Source organism: Microtus pennsylvanicus, chromosome 11 (genome assembly GCF_037038515.1).
Source record: "Microtus pennsylvanicus isolate mMicPen1 chromosome 11, mMicPen1.hap1, whole genome shotgun sequence".
Classification (NCBI taxonomy): Eukaryota; Metazoa; Chordata; class Mammalia; order Rodentia; family Cricetidae; genus Microtus; species Microtus pennsylvanicus.
In genome coordinates this window covers 19,741,746-19,760,870 of record NC_134589.1, presented here as the reverse complement: position 1 = coordinate 19,760,870, position 19,125 = coordinate 19,741,746, and the positions used below count along the sequence as shown (strand labels likewise).

The window sequence follows — 19,125 nt, the reverse complement described above, 5'->3', positions numbered from 1 at the left end:
AAAGGGACCTGCTAAATGTGACGGCAACACCTTTGTTCCCAGCACAGCCTGGGCTACTGAGGAAGGCCCTGTCTCAGATGGGGAGGAGGGAGGTCAAGTATGGAGCATAACAGAATGTAGTCCAGCAGATGGGAAGGAAACCAGCAGTAGCTGAAGGAATAAATGGTGAGACTGGAAAGATGGCTCCGCAGTTAAGTGTACATACTGCTCTTCCAGAAGACCTGAGTTCAGTTCCCAGTACCACCTGTGACTGCAACTGATGCCCTCTTCTGGCCTTCTGTGGGCACTGCATGCACATAACCAACACATACATACACACATAGTTTAATTCTTTTTCATTGATGGGCCATCCTTGCCCGGGCTGGTGTCTGCATCCCTGCACGTTTCCCACTCACCTCGGATGCCTTCTGTCTTACAGTGGGAGGTCTGAAAAGCCCTTGGAAAGGGGAATATAAGGAACCAAGACCTCCACCTCCAGACCAAGCCACCTGTCACCAGACGCTACACACCCCACCGAGGGAGAGCCCACCATCCAAGGCCAGCACAGACGGGGCCTCTGAGCCTCGGCCTCCTCTGCCTCCAGAACCACCAGAACAGAGCAGAGCTCCAGCCCTGAACCTCAGCAAGGAGGAGTCTGGCACATGGGAACCCTTGCCTCTGTCCTCCCTGGACCCAGCCCCTGCCAAGGGCCCCAGCTTCCCAGACCGGAGGGCAACCTTCCCAGAGCAGGAGCTGCAACAGCTGGAGATGGGTAATAACACTTGGCTGTGGCTGTGCACGGGTGTGCTCGCGCGGGATCACACATACACACAACAGCTGGAGATGGGTAATAGCACGTGGCTGTGGCTGTGCACGGGTGTGTTCACGCAGGAACACACATACACAGGATTTTTTGTTGTTGTTGTTCCCAGCCTCACCTTTCTTCCACCCCACTCCTGGCAGGCCAGCTCCTGCAGGTTGTGCAGGAGGAACCCTGGGAACCTAGCGACTTCTCCCCCTTCAAAGCCGCCTTCCTCTTTCCCCCTGCAGAACTGTTTCTCAACAGCCTGTCGCAGCCCTTCTCCCTGGAGGAACAGGAACAGATTCTCTCTTGCCTCAGCATCGACAGCCGCTCGCTGTCAGAAGACAGTGAAAAGGTGAACTGCTCAGCAGCTGGGCTTGGGCTCATGGGGGGGGGGCAGTAAGGTCACCCCTACTTTCTTGGAGGGGCCCTTGCTCCCCAGACTGAGACAGTATGCCTTCAGCACACCTAGGAGTCAGGAAAGGCTGTACGTAAGAGGAAAGTGGGAGGGTAGCTTTGGTACCACACAGAAATGCGCCTTCCCCATCTAGCCTAGGGCAGGCAGGTCCTGACCTAGGAGAAGCCCAGGTCCTCATGTCCCAACCAAGGGCAGAGACAGTTTCCTGAGCACAGGACTGAGTGTGTTCCTGCTCTTCTTGTGTTCAGAACCCATCAAAGGCCTCTCAGAGCTCGCGTGACACCCTAAGTTCCGGCGTGCATTCGTGGAGCAGTCAGGCAGAGGCAAGAAGTTCCAGCTGCAACATGGTGCTGGCCCGGGGGCGGCCCACGGACACCCCAAGCTACTTCAATGGTATGGTCCACTTATCCCCTCTTGCCAGCCCACTCCTGCCAGAGACTAGGGAGGGGTGGAGAGAGAGCTCACTGGCCTATCCCCATCACAGAGGGGTCAGGGAGGAAGGTGTTTGCCGCCCAGAACTTCACATCTTTGCCTGGAAACTTGGGTTTAGACCGAAAGCCCTGCCTACTCACAAGGCTTTCCAGACAAGGAGTGGAGAACAATTGTGCCCCCTCTGGCTACCAGTAGAGCTGCAGGAGGCTGGCAATATGGGGAGGAAAATGACCAGAAGCTGAGTGGGGAGGAAGGAGCATACCCAGGAGCATTTGATCGGGAAGCCACCAGTGAGGGGTCATCTCCTGAGATCTGAAGTTAGACAATGAGAAGACACAAATGCCCCTTTTCAAGCTTGGTTGCACAGCTGTGTTAGAGGTGCACCTTGTCAGTTCATAGGTACCAGCCCTCCTCAGGGTCCCTCTGACTCACATCAGGCCCCATAGCCATGGCAAAGGCACTTTAGCTCGGAGACACTTTACGTTGCCTACGGTCTAATGTAAGAGCGTTGAGAATGGAAGCATGACGAGCTCACTTCCTGTCTGGAATAAACTTGGGATAGTATGACTCAAGCCAATGCTCAAGATTCATCAGAGATGGCAGAGTGTAAGCTTTAGGGGTGGCAGTACTTACATAAAACATTCACTGAGTCAAGATGGGTATCCTAATTTGTCTGTTACAGATCTAGATTTCTCTCTCTCCTTTTTTTTTTTTAAAAAAAACAACTCTGTTGGGTTTTGAATTTTCTGGAATTGGCATGTTAGTTAAAAATATCTGCCGGGCATGGTAGCGCACACCTTTAATCCCAGCACTCAGAAGGCAGAGGCAGGTGGATCTCTGTGAATTCAAGGCCAGCCTGGTCTACAAAGTGAAGTCCAGGAAGGACAGCCAGAACTGTTACACAAAGAAACTGTCTCAAATAAAGAAGAAAAATAAATAAACATAAAAATTATTTAACTGTGCCCAAAGTTTTCAGAAGGGGGACTCACAGGGGCTTAGAATATACTCAGTGGTAGGGTGGCTGTCTGACGTCCTTGACACTCTGCCAGAGAAGCAGCAGGGATTGGGGTCTTATAACTCATCTGTACCCCTTTCCTGAGAGGGTTTAAAATGGGTTCTAGGAAACTACAGTTGCACACAATTCATTATATTATTTATCCATTTCCACAGAGAAATGTGGAGTAGTCAGAAGTATGTTAACTGAAAAGGACTTTGAAATGACAGCGTCACTTGCCACCCCTCATCAAATAGAGTGCTTTGCCGAGAGGTTTAGTTAATGCCACTTTTAACCCCTCATGGTTTTTGCTGTCGCTGAGGATTGAACCCAGGGCCTTTGTGCATGCTGGCCAAGTGCTCCACCACTGAGCAGATCTCCACCCTGCATGTGTTATACTAAAAGAGGAAGTTAGTCTATGCTATTTGGGTTTGTAGAAGACTTTAAAATGGCCACATGTCATCACATCTGCCTCAGTTGACTGAACTTTAAAAAAAAACAAAAAAGGTGAGCATCCAAACTGCCTAGGCTCCCACAAAGCCAGTACGTGCAGTAGGATCAAAAACCCATTGCCATTGTTCTTGAATTCTCAGTAGTCCTCATTGTCCGCTATGTTCAGAGAGTCCGGTTTTATCCCAGGCTTTTTCAGACCCAGGCCAGCTGGCCTTGGTGAGTTCCCGATAGAACATCCCCATTGTCTTAGTGTGTGGGTGCACCCCAGGGCAGGGAACCCTGATCGCTCTTTGGGCTGACGAGGGAGGGGTACTTGATTGGGGGAGGGGGAGGGAAATGGGAGGCGGTGGCGGGGAAGAGACAGAAATCTTTAATAAATAAATAAATTTAAAAAAAAACAAAAAAGGAGGAGGAAGAAGATAGCTGTACAGTGGTGGCACATGCCTTCACCCCAGGCAGAGGCAGGTGGATCTCTGTGAGTTCAAGTCCAGCCTGATCTACAGAGTTAGTTCCAGGACAGCCAAAGCTACATAGAGAAACCCTATCTTGAAAAACTAAACAAAAGGGGGGGTCTAAATGAAGGAATTATGAAGAATAAAAAGACAAACAGACATGGTGATAAACCAATAACTTAGTCAGGGGGAGGGAGCCCTTGTCTTCAGTGCCTTTTTGCTGTCCATCCAGAGGAGAGCATGACTTACCCCTGGAAGCTGACCTCAGCTCTTAGCAAGGTGCAGGCCAAACTCCAGGCATTGCTGGCCGGGAAGTATCATTAGGGCCCCTTAACCTAAATTTCCTCTCAGCTGCTTCAACCCAACCGGACTGTTCCACTCTATGAACTCAGCGTTACTCCAGAGGTTGTCCCTGCCCGTCCCAGGCCCCTGCACTCTGGGTGACCAGCCACTGCTCTGCCCTCACTGTCAGCCTTGCCTTCTAGGTGTCAAGGTTCAAATACAGACTCTCAATGGCGAACACCTGCACATCCGAGAATTCCACCGGGTCAAGGTGGGAGACATTGCAACTGGCATCAGCAGCCAGGTACGGACACAAGTCACACTTAGGGACGGAGTTCTCCAGGAGGAAGCCTTTCAAATAAATAGAAATGGCACCCTGGAAGATAGGGGCCCATGCCTTAGCTGTCCTCCAGGTCCTGGGGCTGTTGAAGAGGGCTGTTGAGGATCTCTGAACCTACAGTTGGGCTAGGAAGGACTCTTAAGTCCTCCAGAGTGAAGGACAGGCAAGGCTCTCCGGGCCACCTGTTTGGCTGCAGGTGCCCGAGCATGTTTGGGGACCATTCATTTTACCCTCTAGCTGGGTTCTCACCACCACTGCTTTGCTCTCCCCACAGATCCCAGCCACAGCCTTCAGCCTGGTGACCAAAGATGGACAGCCTGTTCGCTATGACATGGAGGTGCCCGACTCAGGCATCGACCTGCGGTGCACCCTGGCCCTTGACGGCAGCTTCACCTGGAGCTGGAGAGTCAAGCATGGACAGCTGGAGAACCAGCCGTAGCCCTGTCTTCCACCACCAGCTCTGTTCTGCCCACAGCAGGCTTCCTTTGAATCTCAGTACTCAGTGCTCTGAGATGCTGGCTGAGTCTGCTCAGGGAGATCTGCCAGCCCCTGGGTTAGCAGTGAGACCAAGGCTTGCAGCAGCAACCAGAGCAGGTAAAGCGCCTCCCAGGATTTGCCTCCTGAGTGCTGCTGGCCTCTGACAGGAGAAACCCTTCACTCATGAGGAGACAAGGAAGAAGACGGGTCTCATCCCCCAGGAAGAGAGCCAGTGCTCTCTGTGATACTCCAAACGAGACCCTCATGGATCAGTCAGCACCTGCCAGCAGTTGGGGTGCAGCTTCTAGCCTGATCAAGAAGAACAAGTACCTAGGAAAGTAGATCTGGGTTCCCGCCTGCCTCATGTAGGGCAAGGCCGCAGGTGTACCTGCCCAGGGGCTCGTGGAGCTTTCAAGCCCTTGTCTGGCCTCCCTGGCCATTAACTAGTGTGAGACAGAGCAGGCAGGAAGGATGCTAGCACCTTGGTAGAATGCACCACACCTTTGGGTTATTGTAGTCCAGGTCCTGGGTTGAGCTCCTTGTTCAACCAAGGACCATAGAAGGTATCAAAGAGAAGCGAGTCTCGGGCCTCAGGTTTGTGGCTGCTGGGCACCACTCGTCCTCGGAGCATCAGGCCTCACTGAGGCCTGCCCTTTGGCTAGCTGGCACCCTAGACCCTCATCTGTGGAACTGAAGGATGACGTGAGACCTGACAGGAATGGTCTTCAAATGACAGATGCTAAAGAAAGCCACAGATGCAGGACTTGCCATCCGCCAAGGCACATAGACAATACCCGGCACGCCAGCTTCATGGTGACAAGACACTGTCGGCAGCACTTTACACTCTGATGACCTCAAAGCACTTTTCTGGCTGCCTTCCAGCAGAGCATTGGCTCTGCATGGGCACAAGCAGGCCAGGGGATGGGGAAGGGACTGTCTTGCCCCATCATCCACACAGGCCTGACTGCCTCAAGCCTCCTTCAGATTTAAGATGAGCATCTCACCCCCATTGCCCTAGCCAGGCTTTTCCTGTTCAGGCATGGACTCATGTAGCATTAAGTTAACTGTGAATCATTGTGGGGAGGGGCACAGAGACCCCCCCCTCTTCTGGAGAAGCTCATCCTCCCACCCCCAGCCAGCCAAGATAGATCCTGTCCAGCAATTCGCAAGGCTGCTCCTGGCCACAGCCCATCTAGAACCGCAGCCATGGTGCTGCATTTGGGGTGTGCCTGAGTTCTGTAAAGCAATAAAATTTGGGGTGATGATTGTAGGCTGTGGTTTCTCTTTTGCCTGTCTGCTTGCTGTGCTCCACAATCCTGACAGCTGTTGGGGTAAATTCCTTCAAGTCTCCCCATTGTTGGAGGCAACGACTGGCATCAGCCCTTGAGGTGGCTGTTCCACCTACCATTCCCTGGGCGGAGGGGAGGAAGCCTCTAAAAGACCAGGTGGCCCACCAACACCAGAGGGGAGGACCAGCACTACCACCCACAGTCTCCTGTCCCTGAGGCCTGACAGCCAGAGGACTCGCCCAGTATCAGTTAAGCACTGGCATGGGATAGTGATGACTTTCCCAGCGTGAGATCCTCAGTCATGGAGCGGCGTCTGATCTGACCCGGTCCCTAGAAAGAGCTGACTATGCCCGTGTACACCTGTAATCCAGCTTTGGGCTACATGAAGAATTGGAGGCCAGCCTGGGCCACATTGAACTTTGTCTCAAGATGAAAACAGTTTTCTTAATAGATTTGAGACAGGGTCTCACTGTGTAGCCCTGACCGTCCTGGAACTCACTATGTGGACCAGGCTGACCTCAAACTCACAGAGACCCCCCCCTCCCCGCTTCCACCTCCCCAGTGCAGGGATTAAGTAAAGATTTGTTACTGGTTCTAGTTTAGGGGGGGGGGGGAATTCAAGCTAGCTGAAGTGATTCCGGGTAAACGGGCTTAAGAGCAAACCTGCCGATCTGAATTTGATCCCTGGGAATTGCATGGTGGAAGGTGGCAACCAATTCCCAAAAGTTGTCCTCTGACCTCCCTCCGCACACTGGCCGTGACATACAAGTGTTCACACACACAAATAATAAATGTAATGGTAAAAATTTGTAAGATCACCCTGGCAAGCAGCGCATGGATGTGTGTGCGGCACACATGTACAGTTTAGAGAGACATTCGGCTGTCCTTGGAGGAATCCCAGACCCTCAAAAATACAGGGGCTTTGTGGCCCGCTGAGGTCCCAAGCCTTGTCCTTACCCAGGAGTGCCGTCCACATACCTGGTCTGCTTAGGAGTGGCCAGCTGCCCCAGGTCTGAGTGCCCTCCAAACCCTGAAAGATCCTCGGCTGCTCCCACCCACATCCTTGGCATGAAACTTCAAGTTTCCTGCCTGTCAGATCTCTGGCCAAACGTCACAGAAGCCGCAGCATCACAGGCGCCAGCGCCCCCAGCATCTCCAGCGCCTCTCCACCTGGCTAACCAAAGAGCGCACTGGAGGCGGAAGGGCAACGGCCCGCCTGCCTCCCGGACAAAGCCTCCATGTCAGCATGGGGGTGACAGGTGGGAACCGGCGGCCGAGTGGTGGGCGGTGCCAGAAATGGCGGGGGGTGGAAGCGGAGAAAGGGAAACTGAAGGGAAACTGAGTGCTGCCGCAGAGTAGGCCTGGGGAGGGAAAAGGAAAGTTGACCCCAGCCAAGTCCCTCTGGGTGTCTTTGATTACTGCTTCAGCCCCACGCTGTGCAGAAAAATTGGGGGCTGGACCGGTCCGGGGTCTGAATGAATTTTGTTCAACGGGATCACATTCGCGGGTACAAATGCACACATTTGGCAAAGCTAAGGGTTGGGAATTTAAGACTTTTGCAAAGGCACCTGGTCGCCGAATCCACCTTGCATAAGACACTGTGGAGGACCGGGAGACCCAAAGCGAGTAATGCCGCCACCCGCAGAGGGTTTGGGGGAGAGTCAGCAGGAACCACGTGCTCTGAACGGTGGGCCTGGAGCTAGCGGAAGAGCAGTGAGGTCTAGAAAACCTCTCAAGAATTGTTGAGGTCTTACGTCATCGCAGTGGGAAGCTTTGACGAGTGCGGGTGCGTGATGTTTTAAAGACTGTGAGATTTAAGGTCTCTTTCAGGAAAAACATGGTCACAAGCTTGAGAGCACCGTGGCGTAGAGACAATGCCTGTCCACCTCTATCCTCAGTCCCTAATACAGTGGTCAACAGCTGAGTTTCAGCCCTTCCTTATCAGCTTTATCAAAGAAATAAATACACCTGACTCAAGCGCACTGGAGAATTTATTCGCTGGTTTAAAAAAAAAAAGTCAGTGGTCCCCAGGCATGTCTTGGAGCAGCTGCAAGCCAGGCCTAACATTTTAACTTTTCTCAACAACAACAAAAATTCTAGGTAAAAAAACAAATCAGAATTTAAAAATTTTTAAAACCAACCATTATTAGTGCCTCTGCTGCCTGTATGAGTTTCTTCCTCTTATAAATTGCTGGGGTTTCCCTTTAAAAGTTTGTGAGCCTGGAGGTGACGGTGCATGCCTTTAATCCCAACACTCAGGGAGACAGAGACAGGAAAGAAGTTCTCTGTGAGTTCAAGGCCAGCCTGGGCCTGGTCTACAGAGTGAGTTCCAGGATAGCCAAGGCTACACAGAGAAACCACAACAACAATAACAACAATAATAATAATAATATTGTTTTTGTGGGGCAGGAAGCTAGCATGATGGTCTATCTGTGGGACAAAGAGCTGGCATGATATATTTGTGGGACATGGTGGTTAAAACATCCACTGTGCAAGTATGAGGACCAGGGTTCAGATACCTGGAACCCACATAAATGCCAAGTGGGTGAGAGGTCCAGCCTGTAATCCCAGCCTCCAAAGGTGGAGACAGGACATGTCCAGAGCAAAGCTGGCCGACTAATCACATCTGTGAGCTTTGAGTTTCACAGCCAGACCCTGCCTCGATGAATGAGGTGGGAGAGCACCGAGGATGACGCCTAAAGTCAGCCTCCAGCTTCCGCATGTCCAGCACCCACACACACACAAACATGCATACACAACATCCACACACACATAAACATGCACACACCAAGCTCCAGCTTTCACAAGCACAGCACCCACACGCGTGCAAACATGCATATACACACAGACACATATAAACACATGCAAAGATGCATACACAACACCCACAGATACACAAACATGCATACACACACATGCGTGCAAACATGCACACGCATGCCTACATGCATGCAAACATACACACATGCCTACACACATGCAAACATGCCTACACATACCCACACACACATAAACATGCACACACCAAACTCCGGCTTCCACATGCACAGTACCCATACACACACACACACAAAAAAATGAAAAATGAATTTGTGAATCAGTTGCACCAGATGTAAGCATCAGCCACAGCAAGGATTGCTCCAAGACTGGATCTGCCCAATATTCATAAACTTTTCCAAGCCAGTGAGACCTTCATTTAAGGGGAATTTTTAACTTTTTTCTTCTCCAACTTCTTTGTTCTCTCTGGGCCTCCCTTCTAGATTTCATAAACAGATCTGGGTGGAAAGATAGCTATCAATATCTTGCAAGCATGAAGATCTGGGTTCAGTCCCCAGAACCCATGGAAAACAGACATGGTGGTAGTACCTATAACCTCAGTGCCGAGAAGGCAGACAGGGGGATCCTGGCTGGCCTGAGTAGCCCGTGAGAGAGCCTGTCCCAAACAGCAATATAGACGGCTCCAGAGGAAGGACACACGCACACATGCATGCACACACATGCACACAGATGGAAAAAAGAGCAGACTCCATATTGATTCTCTTCTCTCACTAAAGCTTGGTATTTGGGGTCCGCTTTTCCAGTGCTGTTTCCCAGAAAGCTTTCTCCTTCTTTAATTCTTTTTCACAGCATCCTGTTAATTTTTTATATGATATGTTTAGTGTTGTCCTTGAATCTCTGAAAATGATCAGCTTCTCTTCTGAGTACTCTTACGTTTCTCAGATTATCTTTGGTGTCCTGGGATTGCCTTTTCATCTGCTTATTGACAGATTTGTTAAATATTTGGTAGCCCTAGGTTGCCCCTATTCAAGAATGAAACCATTTAAGAAGCTCCCTGGGACCCCTTCAACTGTAGGTTTTACTGCCTGGCCACTGTCACATACGGGTGGCAACCAGGCACACCTGGGGGAATTTCAGCGTCTTCTGATACCTTACCCTTCAACCCTGGGCTCCCTTCCTTCATTCCTCAAATCTCTGAAATGCCCTTTAAAAAGGAGATTTATTATGTATGCAACTTTCTGTCTCCACGTATACCTGCATGGCTTCAGATCTCATTATGAAATGGCTCTGAGCCACCCTGTGGTTGCTGGGAATTGAACTCAGGACAGTTCATTTCCAGTTCAATTCAGAGCCAGTGCTCTTAACCTCTCCAGCCCCTGAACTACCCTTTCTTGTGATCTTTGATTTTCCTCCTTCTGAATGCATTCAATCAGATCGCATGTCTAGTCTTCTGCCTGCCACACTCTAGAAGCAAAAATAACTCTCCGGTGTGCTGTTCGTGGGCTTAGTTAACCATTACAAGTTCATATTCATTCTCTCTCTCTCTCTCTCTCTCTCTCTCTCTCTCTCTCTCTCTCTCTCTGGATTAAACATGGAGTCTCCCAAGTGCCCGTCAGATGATGTACCTCTGAGCAGTATCCCAGTCCTCTCTTATCTCCTCATTTCTTAAGTTCTATTTCGAATACCCAGTCATGAGGAGGAAACGGCATCACACTGTTGAGGATTCTCCCTAACTGACATATTGGCATATTATCCTGTTACCACTTGAAGGCAGACTTGTGATAAGTTAAAGATGCATAGTCTAAGTCTTAAAGTAATCAAACTAACAAGACAGAGTCATAGCTTTGAAAATACAATAGAATCATACAGATACATAATCTAAAGGGGACATTTAAAAAAGCGGAGTGACACATGGAAAACAAATAACAGAACAATCCATTCAGACACAAAAGGCAGATGTCACATAGCTTCCATCTTTTTTTTTTATTTACTTATTTATTTTTGGTTTTTCGAGACAGCATTTCTCGGTGAAACCTGGCTACCTTGAAACTAGCTCATGTAGATCAGATTGGCCTCAAACTCACTAAGATCCGCCTGCCTCTGCCTCCCAATTTCTGGGATTAAAGTAGTGCGCCACCGCCGCCCGGCTCACATAACTCCCTTCTAAAGCAAGAGCTTAGCAGGGACAAGAGTATTAACCTGGGTTCAGTGCCCCCTTCCATACACACACACACACACATACACACTCACTCACTCACACACAAAGTCACGTCTAAACAGCAAAGATGACCTAAGTAGACAGAAAACATGATACTTGGTCAGGGGATACAACTGTCTTGAGGGAGAGCTTGCTGGGATGCACACTCTGCACCCAATCCACAGTATCTCTTTTTCCTGAGAAAAAGAAGGGGAAAAAAAGGCTCAACTATATGCTTCCCTCTTAAAGTTCACTTTAAACAGAAAAATACAAAGCTTCACAGTGAAGTGATAGCTCGCGCTAACGCTAATCCCCAGTAGCACGGAAGTGAGACTACAAAAAGCCGAAAAGTGGTGTCAGTATCAAGACAGGTTTCAAATCAAATAACAGCAGAGATAAAGGAGATCATTCACAGTGATAAAGAGGTTCCTTATCAAGAGTTAGGAACAACAGTCAGTCAAGGTGCTCGACACCAAGCCGGACAGCCTGAGTTCAATCCCTGGGACCACAAACTAGAAGAAAACTGACTCTCGTGAATGTCCTATGACCTCCCTATGGGCTCAAGCACATGAGCACGCGCACACACACGCATGTGCACACACGCACGCACACACGCACGCACACACACGCACACACAGCATAGTAATTAACAAATAAATGTTAGTTTTCTAATTATAAGAGGAAATACTATTTATTTATTTATTTTTTTTTTATTTATTTTGGTTTTTCGAGACAGGGTTTCTCTGTGTAGCTTTTTTTGGAGCCTGTACTGGAACTCCTTCTGTAGACCAGGCTGGCTCTGCCTCTCAAGTGCTGGGATTAAAGCTTGTGCGCCACCACCTCCCAGCAGGAAATACTTTTTTAAAGGCTAAGAAAAGTAAATCCAGGCATGGTTGTGTATATCCACAACCCCTGCAGTCACAAGGCAGAGACCGGAGGATTGCAAGTTTGAGGACAGCCTGGGCGACACAGTAACTTCCAGGCTAGTCTAAGCTACACAGAAAGACTGTGTCTCAAGAAACTATACTACTAGGGGATGGGGCGTAGCCCAGCAGTTGGGTGCTTGCCTGGCATTCACAAAAGCTTGGATCTGAGTTCCAAACCTAAGTCAGGTGTGGTAGCCCCTGCCTGCCATCCCAGCAACTTGTTAGAAGCAGAGACCAGAAATTTCAGGTCATCCTCAAGTACACAGCTCATTCAAAGCCAGCCAGGGAAGCATTAAACTCTGTCTCGATAAATAAGCTATAAACAAATTATATGTGTATATATAGGAAACCAAAATAGTAGCAATGCTATTATCATTTTAAAAGGAATATCTGGGGCTAGAAAGTGAAATTTTTGCCTAGTATATGCAAGGCTCTGAGTTCCATCGCCAGGGCTGCAAAACAAAAGAACAAACAACTATCCTAAAGGATTGTGTTCCCTTTCAGCACTTCAAAATACATGAAGGAAAACTAGTATAATGTCCAAGTGTGGCCTATAGTCCCAGCACTCAGGGACAGACAGACAAAGAGGATCAAGAGTTCAAGGACAGCTTTAGTCACATAGGGAGTGTGAACCCACTTGGGCTACATTAGATGCTGTCAGAGGCAGGAAAGAGAAGGAGGGGAGGGGCTAGAGAGGCAGTTCTGCCATTAAGAGCACTTGCTGCTCTTGTGGAAGTCCCAAGTTGACATCCCAGCATCTAGTCAGGAAGCTCACAACCATGTACAACTCCAGCTTCAATGGAATCCAGTGCGCCCTCTTCTGGCTTCCACTGGCATCTGCAGATAACACGCATATACCTGTGCATGGCCGTACATGCATACGCATACATGCATACACAAAATTAAAAAATTGTTTTAAAAATAAATATTTAGCCAGATATCGGTAGTGCACACCTTTAATCCCAGCATCCGGGAGGCAGAGGCAAGCCATCTCTGAGTTCAAGGCCTGCCTGGTCTACAGAGCTAGTTCCAAGATAGTAGGGCTACACAGAGAAACCCTGTCTCAGAAAGAAGATCTACAAAAAATATCACGCTCTTGACAAAACGTCTTGATAAGTCAAGCATGGCAGCACATGTCTTTAATCCCGACACCTGGAGGGGCAGAGGCAGGTGGATCTATGAGTTCAAGGCCAACTTGGTCTCCATAGAAAGTTCCAGGTCAGTCAAGGCTACATAGAGAGACCATGTCTGAAGTAACAACTGGAGGTTGGCGAGATGGCTCTTCAGTTAAGAGCACACACTGCCCTTGTAGAGAATCCTGTGGTTCAACTTCCAGCACCCACATCTGTTGACTGACAATCTCATGGTTCTTCAGTTAAGAGCACACACTGCCCTTGTAGAGAATCCGGGTTCAACTCCCAGCACCCACATCTGTTGACTGACAATCTCCTGTATATGAATGCATCTCCCAGGGATCATAGACCGCTGACCTCTAAGTGAATCTGCTCTCAAGTGGCATACACACATAATTATTAAAATAAGATATTTTAAAAGTCTTTTAAAAAATAGGAGTGCTGAAGAGATAGCTCAGCAATTAAGAGCACTAGCTGCGCTTCCAGAGGACCTGGGTTCAATTCCCAACACCCATATGGCATCTCACAATTGTCTGTAACTCCAGTTCCTGGGGATCTGACACCTTCACACCAGTGCACATAAAATAAAGTTAAAATTATAAAAAAAATTGACCAGGCATGATGGTACATACTTATAATCCCAATATCAGGAGGCAGAGGTAGGCTAATCTCTGAGTTTGAGGCCAGGCTGGCTGGTCTATATAGTGAGACACTGTCTCAAAATGATGATGAAGGAGAAGAAAGAGGAGGAGGAGGAAGATGATGATAGGAAGCCAGGTGTAGTGATGAACGCATTTAATCCCAGCATTCAGGAGGCAGAGGAAAGCAAATCGTTGTGAGTTCAAGGCCAGCCTGGTCTTAAATGATGAGACCCTGTCTTAAATGATAACAGCAATCATAATAACTATTTCTAAAAATCAGCTGAACAAAGGAGGAAAGAAAACTTGAATGTGATAAAAGGCATCTATAAAGAAAACCACGAGCAGCATCATAAAGATAGAGCACTGGGTGTTCCCCACGAGTACACAGGAATGAAGCAAAGCTGTCTGTCCTCGTTCCACAATTATATAGTGGTCATCCCCACTATATAATTATATAAAGGGGAAAAAAGGAAAAGGAGACACCAGACATGGAAGGAAGAGACAGAGTGGTCTGGATTCACACACATTCGCTTTGATGTACAAAGTCCATGAGCTCTCGAAAGAAAGCTGTCAGAACGGACAGCTTTTCAGTGCACCCTTAGGACCTGAGACAGTATTTCTAGAATATTAGCAACAACCGGGCATGGGAAACACCTCACATATCACAGATCGTCACTTGGCTTTTCTAACAGAACACTCTTAAATCAGGCACAGAAATCCCAAACTGAGTCAATGTCAAACTTCGTCTGCCAGACCCCTTGCTGCTGTGAGGCTTACGAAACTGTAATTCGCCGGGCAGTGGTGGCACATGCCTTAATTCCCAGCACTCGGGAGGCAGAGGCGGGTGGATCTCTGTGAGTTCGAGACCAGCCTGGTTTTCAAGAGCCAGTTCCAGGACAGGCTCCAAAGCCACAGAGAAACCCTGTCTCGAAAAACCAATAGAAAAAGAAAAAAAGAAAAAGAGAAAGAAATTGTAATTCTTCTGCCCATACCCAGCTGCAGTTTATGGAAGGATTGAAGTTGTGTGATGATCAGAGGTCCAGAAACATTTCAAAGTGACCAAGGGAGGCTCTGTAGTTGGGCAGGAAAGAGTCCTGTTCAGGGCCAGATGAAGCTGAAGCTGAAGGGATGCAAAGGAAGCCAAACGGATATGTTGGGTCAAGGAGGCAGAGCTGGCCTTGGAGTTCCTGTCTATGGTGCTTCTCTGAGAGCCTTCCCACACAACTGACCAATCCTAATGCCTAGGACCAGTGGCACAAGGGCCACCCCTTCCATCCCTAGGAAGAAGCCACAGCTCATTCTCGTGATTCTGATACAATCTTGGGAGCAACGCTTATCCGAAAAGTAATCGTTCCCTGCTCCACCCTAAGCTCATGGGAACCCACTTTGCATAGTGCACCAAAGCCATGATCCCCCCCACTAATGCGTATCACTACCAGGGGAGCAGAGGCTCAAACAGCCTGGCGCCCCACTTCTAAGGAACGAGGGGTGGCTTCTGTATTAGATAGCTTCTGGCTATCCCCTGGCTACAAGACGCCCCCAGAGACTCAGCTCCCTAGGACTTCCAAGGAGTGATTCAAGCTCACCACACAGCAGTGCGGAGCTAGCATGACCTCGGACCAAGTACTCTGAGTGGAGGCCTTGGCCTGGATCAGTGACAGGGGACCAAAGAGAGCTTGGAAGCAGCAGAGAGGAAGAACGGACAGAGTGGGGTGGGAGAGTTCTTCACGGTTGTGATGGGTTCCTGTGGAGGATGGCAGAGCAGAAAACAGAGCTAGTTCTTAAGCCTGAATTCAAGTCCTTCATTTAACAACCACCAGCCATGGGAAGCCTGGACAAGGAGCGTCCGCTGATGCTTTCCGTGGCGACCGTGAGATGGAGTGCTATCAGCACCCATGCTCATAGAGGCAGGGGATAGATCCAAGAGCTGGACAAGGCCAAGATGGCAAATGGAGGGTAGCAGACACAGAAGACGGGGTGGTGAGGGAAAGCGTAAGATGGGAGCGATAATGTTGGGTGGGCTGGAGTGGGGGCAGGAGCACTTGGCACCAGCTCCAGGATCATCCCCCACCCTGATGCTCCCTGTCCTTTGCTTTTCTTCTGGGCCAGGTGTAAATGCATTTCCCTGCTGTGGCAAGAGTGCTGTGGACATCGTGGAGAAAACGTGAGGACCAATCCCTATCAGCACGAGGCCTTCCCCTAAAAGCCCAGGCTCCCGGACCTTTCCCCAACACCACACACTCCCACCCAACTAGCGTCTCCCCTTTGTAGCTCCTTTCCAAATCTCCTCAGGAGCAGAGTCCAGGCCGAAGGCTGGGGTTGCCTGTGATCCTACCTCTGCCTCCAGCGTCCAAACCTGGCAGAGGGTGGAGGACTTAGAGGCAAGGCTGCCTTGGTGGGGGCAGACGGAGCTGTCCAAGGTAGGAAAAGACAGGTGCCTGAGGAGGGAACAGGAGTTTCAGGGTGGAGCACTAGGAAGGAGTAGGGGCTGAGAAGAAGTGAAGGGGCCCTGCACTTCCCCCAGTCTCCATGGGTTCTCACATCTACCCACTGGGAGTGGGGCAGGTGAGTAAGGGGCCTCTCCCTGTGTAGGGAGCCATTTTCAGAGCACCCTGGCTCACCCAGAGCCCTTAACTAAAATGAAGATTCCCAGCAGGCGGTGGTGGCGCACACCTTCAATCCCGGCACTCAGATTTAATCCCGCAGGGAGATCTCTGTGAATTCGAGGCCAACCTGGTCTACACAGTGAGTTCCAGAGACAGAGAAACCCTGTCTCCAGACCACCTCCACCAAAAAAAAGAATGAAGATTCCCATGCCCCTCCTCCAACCAGATGGAGTAGAAGAGTGGTATTGGCAAGCTCTTCAGAGCTTCTGAAGTTTGGAGAGTCTTAAGAGTGCCGCCATGTTAGGGGGTAAAGTGTCCAGGGCCCGAGTTCATATATCCCACAGCCAGGGGAAAAGCTGAACATACGAACACTGTAACCCCAGAGCTGGGAGATGGAAGCAGGAAAATTCCAGGGGTTCACTGGCCAGCCCCTCTAGCAAATCAGTGAGCTCCGCATTCAGAGAGAGATCCTGTCTCCAAAAAATGAGAAGGAGAATAGCTAAGATAGACACACGAGATCAACCTCTAGCCTCCACATTTGTATGTGTGCGTGCAGACATCACACACACATGCACACGCATATGCACACGCACGCATGCACAAAGAATATGACACTTCAGAGCTTCCAATGGAGCAGGGACAGTGGGGAGTAGCGCAGGGGTCTTCTTGCCCACCCGTGTACAAAGCCAGAGCTTTGAGGCCCCTAGAGGATCCGCGGGGTCTCTGTCACCCATTTGGATCCCCTATGCTTCAGGAATGACTATCACCACCAGCCCCACATCCATAAAGAAGAGGAGGATGAAGAAACAGAGGTAAGAGTACCACACTTTATGCAGAGGTCGCAGGCAAGACGGCAGGGTTTTGATGCTTGTCCCTTCTGGGACTGTAGTACCGGGCCCCACACACGCCTTCACCATATCTTCTCTGAGCTTGCTTCTCTGGCCCAGGCAGGTCTCCGAGAAGCAAGTGGAGGTAAGGGGTTGGTAGTGTGCCACACGGGCTTGGGGGAGGGGATCCTGGGGAAAGGGGTGTCCAGCTCCTGTTGCCTCAACTTCCGTTTGAAACCTTTCAGCAGAAAGCAGAACTGCCCAAGGAGACACTACTCAAAGGGCACCCAGACCCAGGCCCAGTGCCACAGCTGGAGGAGATGGCGCCAGTGGTACCCTCTAAGCCAACGCCTGAGACCGAAGGGGAGTATTTCACTGAAAGCCCGGAGCAGGAGGGCTCCAGGATCGAATCCCTCAAGCCCTATGAGGAAGAGCTGTCATCTAGGCCCTGGAGCTTCACCGCAAACTCGAGCAACAGGGAGGATGAGCAGATGGGCTCCACCCAGTTCCGCTCCATCCGCGTGCAGACCTCCAAACACCTCTTCTGGGGGAACAAGCTCATCCAGGCGTCAGAGCACAGCCTCCAGCCGGCCTTAGAGAAACATCACAAGAGCCCGCTGGAAAAGTCTGTCTGCATTCCCCAGGTTCTCCCGGACTGTGCCCCACTGCCGTCAAGTCCCCGGCTATCCTGCACTTCCCTGCCCTCAGCCATTGGCCTGGAAGATGTGATCAACTTCGCATCCTCCCTTGCCGTAGCCTCCTCCAGCAGCATGGACTTGCCTAATCTAGGAAATATGATCAAAAGTACATCTGAGAAGTCCCAGGAGAAGTCTACAGAGCTTTGCCAGCCGGTCCAGTCCATCCAGTATGCCCAGGCTACCCAGATTACCCAGATATCCTCGGAGAAGCAAGAGAAATCATCCAAAGACGTGATGACTCATGAATCTTGGACTCAAGAAACCAGGAACGTAGCTTGCTCTTACCTAGATTTTAGCAAGACAGGGTTCAAGAATGCCACCATCGAAGGGGAAGTGAAGTTTGTCAAGGCACCACCCTCACCCCAGCTTCAGGAAGACAAAGAAGAGTGAGTGACGCTGCCCTGCAGCCCTTCCCCAGGGCCAGCATGTGGGTGGGGATAGGCTCGGGTCTCACATAGCCAGGTGGGGTCTGCGACAGTGGAATGGAGGGGAGGGGCCGAGGCAGGGGATGGGGCAAACCCAATGACCTCACAAAGGCTGCTAGGAACAGGGTTCCGGTGACCTGAGGTGCAGTAGCAAAGCCAGGGCCAGAGGAGGCCTGGGGACCATGGAGGGTGAGCTCTCCAGGGCTAGGACAGAAACCTGGGTTTAAAATGGGCAGGGCCATGTTGCCTCAGGAAACAGGTGTGTTTCCGTGTCGTCTGTCTCCGGAGAGCACAATGGTCGCATCTCTGGGGCGCAGGACACTTCCGTGAGTGAGCGTAAGGGAGCTGGGCTTCAGAGCCCTTGACCTCTGATGACAGAGCCCCAGCTGCCCCACAGGCGCAGTGGGGGACCCCCGGATCCTAAGGCCCTAGTGACACTGTCTCTTTTGTGTTGCAGCTCGGTGCCGGGAACCAAGAAAGGGAGTCCATTATTGCTGAAAATCCATTTTAAGTTGTCGTCCCCTTCACCCCAGAGAAATTAGACAAAACATTAAAGCCTCCAGTGCTGGCCCTGCTGAAGACTCTTTTTTAAGCTGCTGGGATCAAACCCAGGGCCCTGAGCATACTTAGGCCAGCATCTTACTCCTGGGCTATATCCTCATCCCTTGGACTCTGGAGACAGTGTCTCCTTCTGTAGCCCAGACTGGCCTCGAAACCTTGGTCTGCCTACCGCAGCCTCTCGAGCGATGACATTGCAAGGACATAACATTCTGCCTGGGCTCTGGCTCAGGTTTGGGAGGACCAGCTCCTCCTAACCACTGAGCACAGCTGGCTGCTATATTCTGGAAGCGATTTTTTTAGGAATGGCACCTCCACTTTTGAGTTTCCCATGAGCCATCCCCTGAGAGTTCTGGCCCAGCCATCTAGACTTTGCTTCCTCCCTGAAGTGTTTCTGCTTTTCTTCCACCTACCAACT

The 19,125-nt window shown here is 50.3% G+C and overlaps 2 protein-coding genes across 2 annotated transcripts in view; both read left to right on the top strand.

Annotated features, from left to right (window-relative positions):
• Positions 1-5,898, top strand: part of Map3k14 (mitogen-activated protein kinase kinase kinase 14) — a 46,319-nt gene extending 40,421 nt beyond the window's left edge. The window contains exons 12-16 of the mRNA XM_075990606.1: positions 419-751; positions 1,030-1,136; positions 1,448-1,592; positions 4,016-4,116; positions 4,427-5,898. Coding sequence (XP_075846721.1) covers positions 419-751; positions 1,030-1,136; positions 1,448-1,592; positions 4,016-4,116; positions 4,427-4,591 — 851 coding nt within the window. The 3' untranslated portion in view covers positions 4,592-5,898. The remainder of the gene's footprint in view (positions 1-418; positions 752-1,029; positions 1,137-1,447; positions 1,593-4,015; positions 4,117-4,426) is intronic.
• Positions 5,899-7,044: 1,146 nt separating this feature from the next.
• Spata32 (spermatogenesis associated 32) lies at positions 7,045-18,705 on the top strand. The gene is made up of 5 exons (XM_075942185.1): positions 7,045-7,177; positions 15,703-15,757; positions 16,954-17,011; positions 17,272-18,110; positions 18,607-18,705. Exons 1-5 carry the CDS (start codon positions 7,165-7,167, stop codon positions 18,689-18,691), a joined length of 1,050 nt encoding a protein of 349 aa, XP_075798300.1. The 5' UTR covers positions 7,045-7,164; the 3' UTR covers positions 18,692-18,705.
• Positions 18,706-19,125: the final 420 nt, after the last annotated feature.

Coding starts and splice junctions, on each gene's coding strand:
- Spata32 (XM_075942185.1), top strand. Junction 17,012..17,271: donor AGGAGGATGAAGAAACAGAG/GTAAGAGTACCA, acceptor GAAACCTTTCAG/CAGAAAGCAGAACTGCCCAA. Junction 18,111..18,606: donor CTTCAGGAAGACAAAGAAGA/GTGAGTGACGCT, acceptor TTTGTGTTGCAG/CTCGGTGCCGGGAACCAAGA.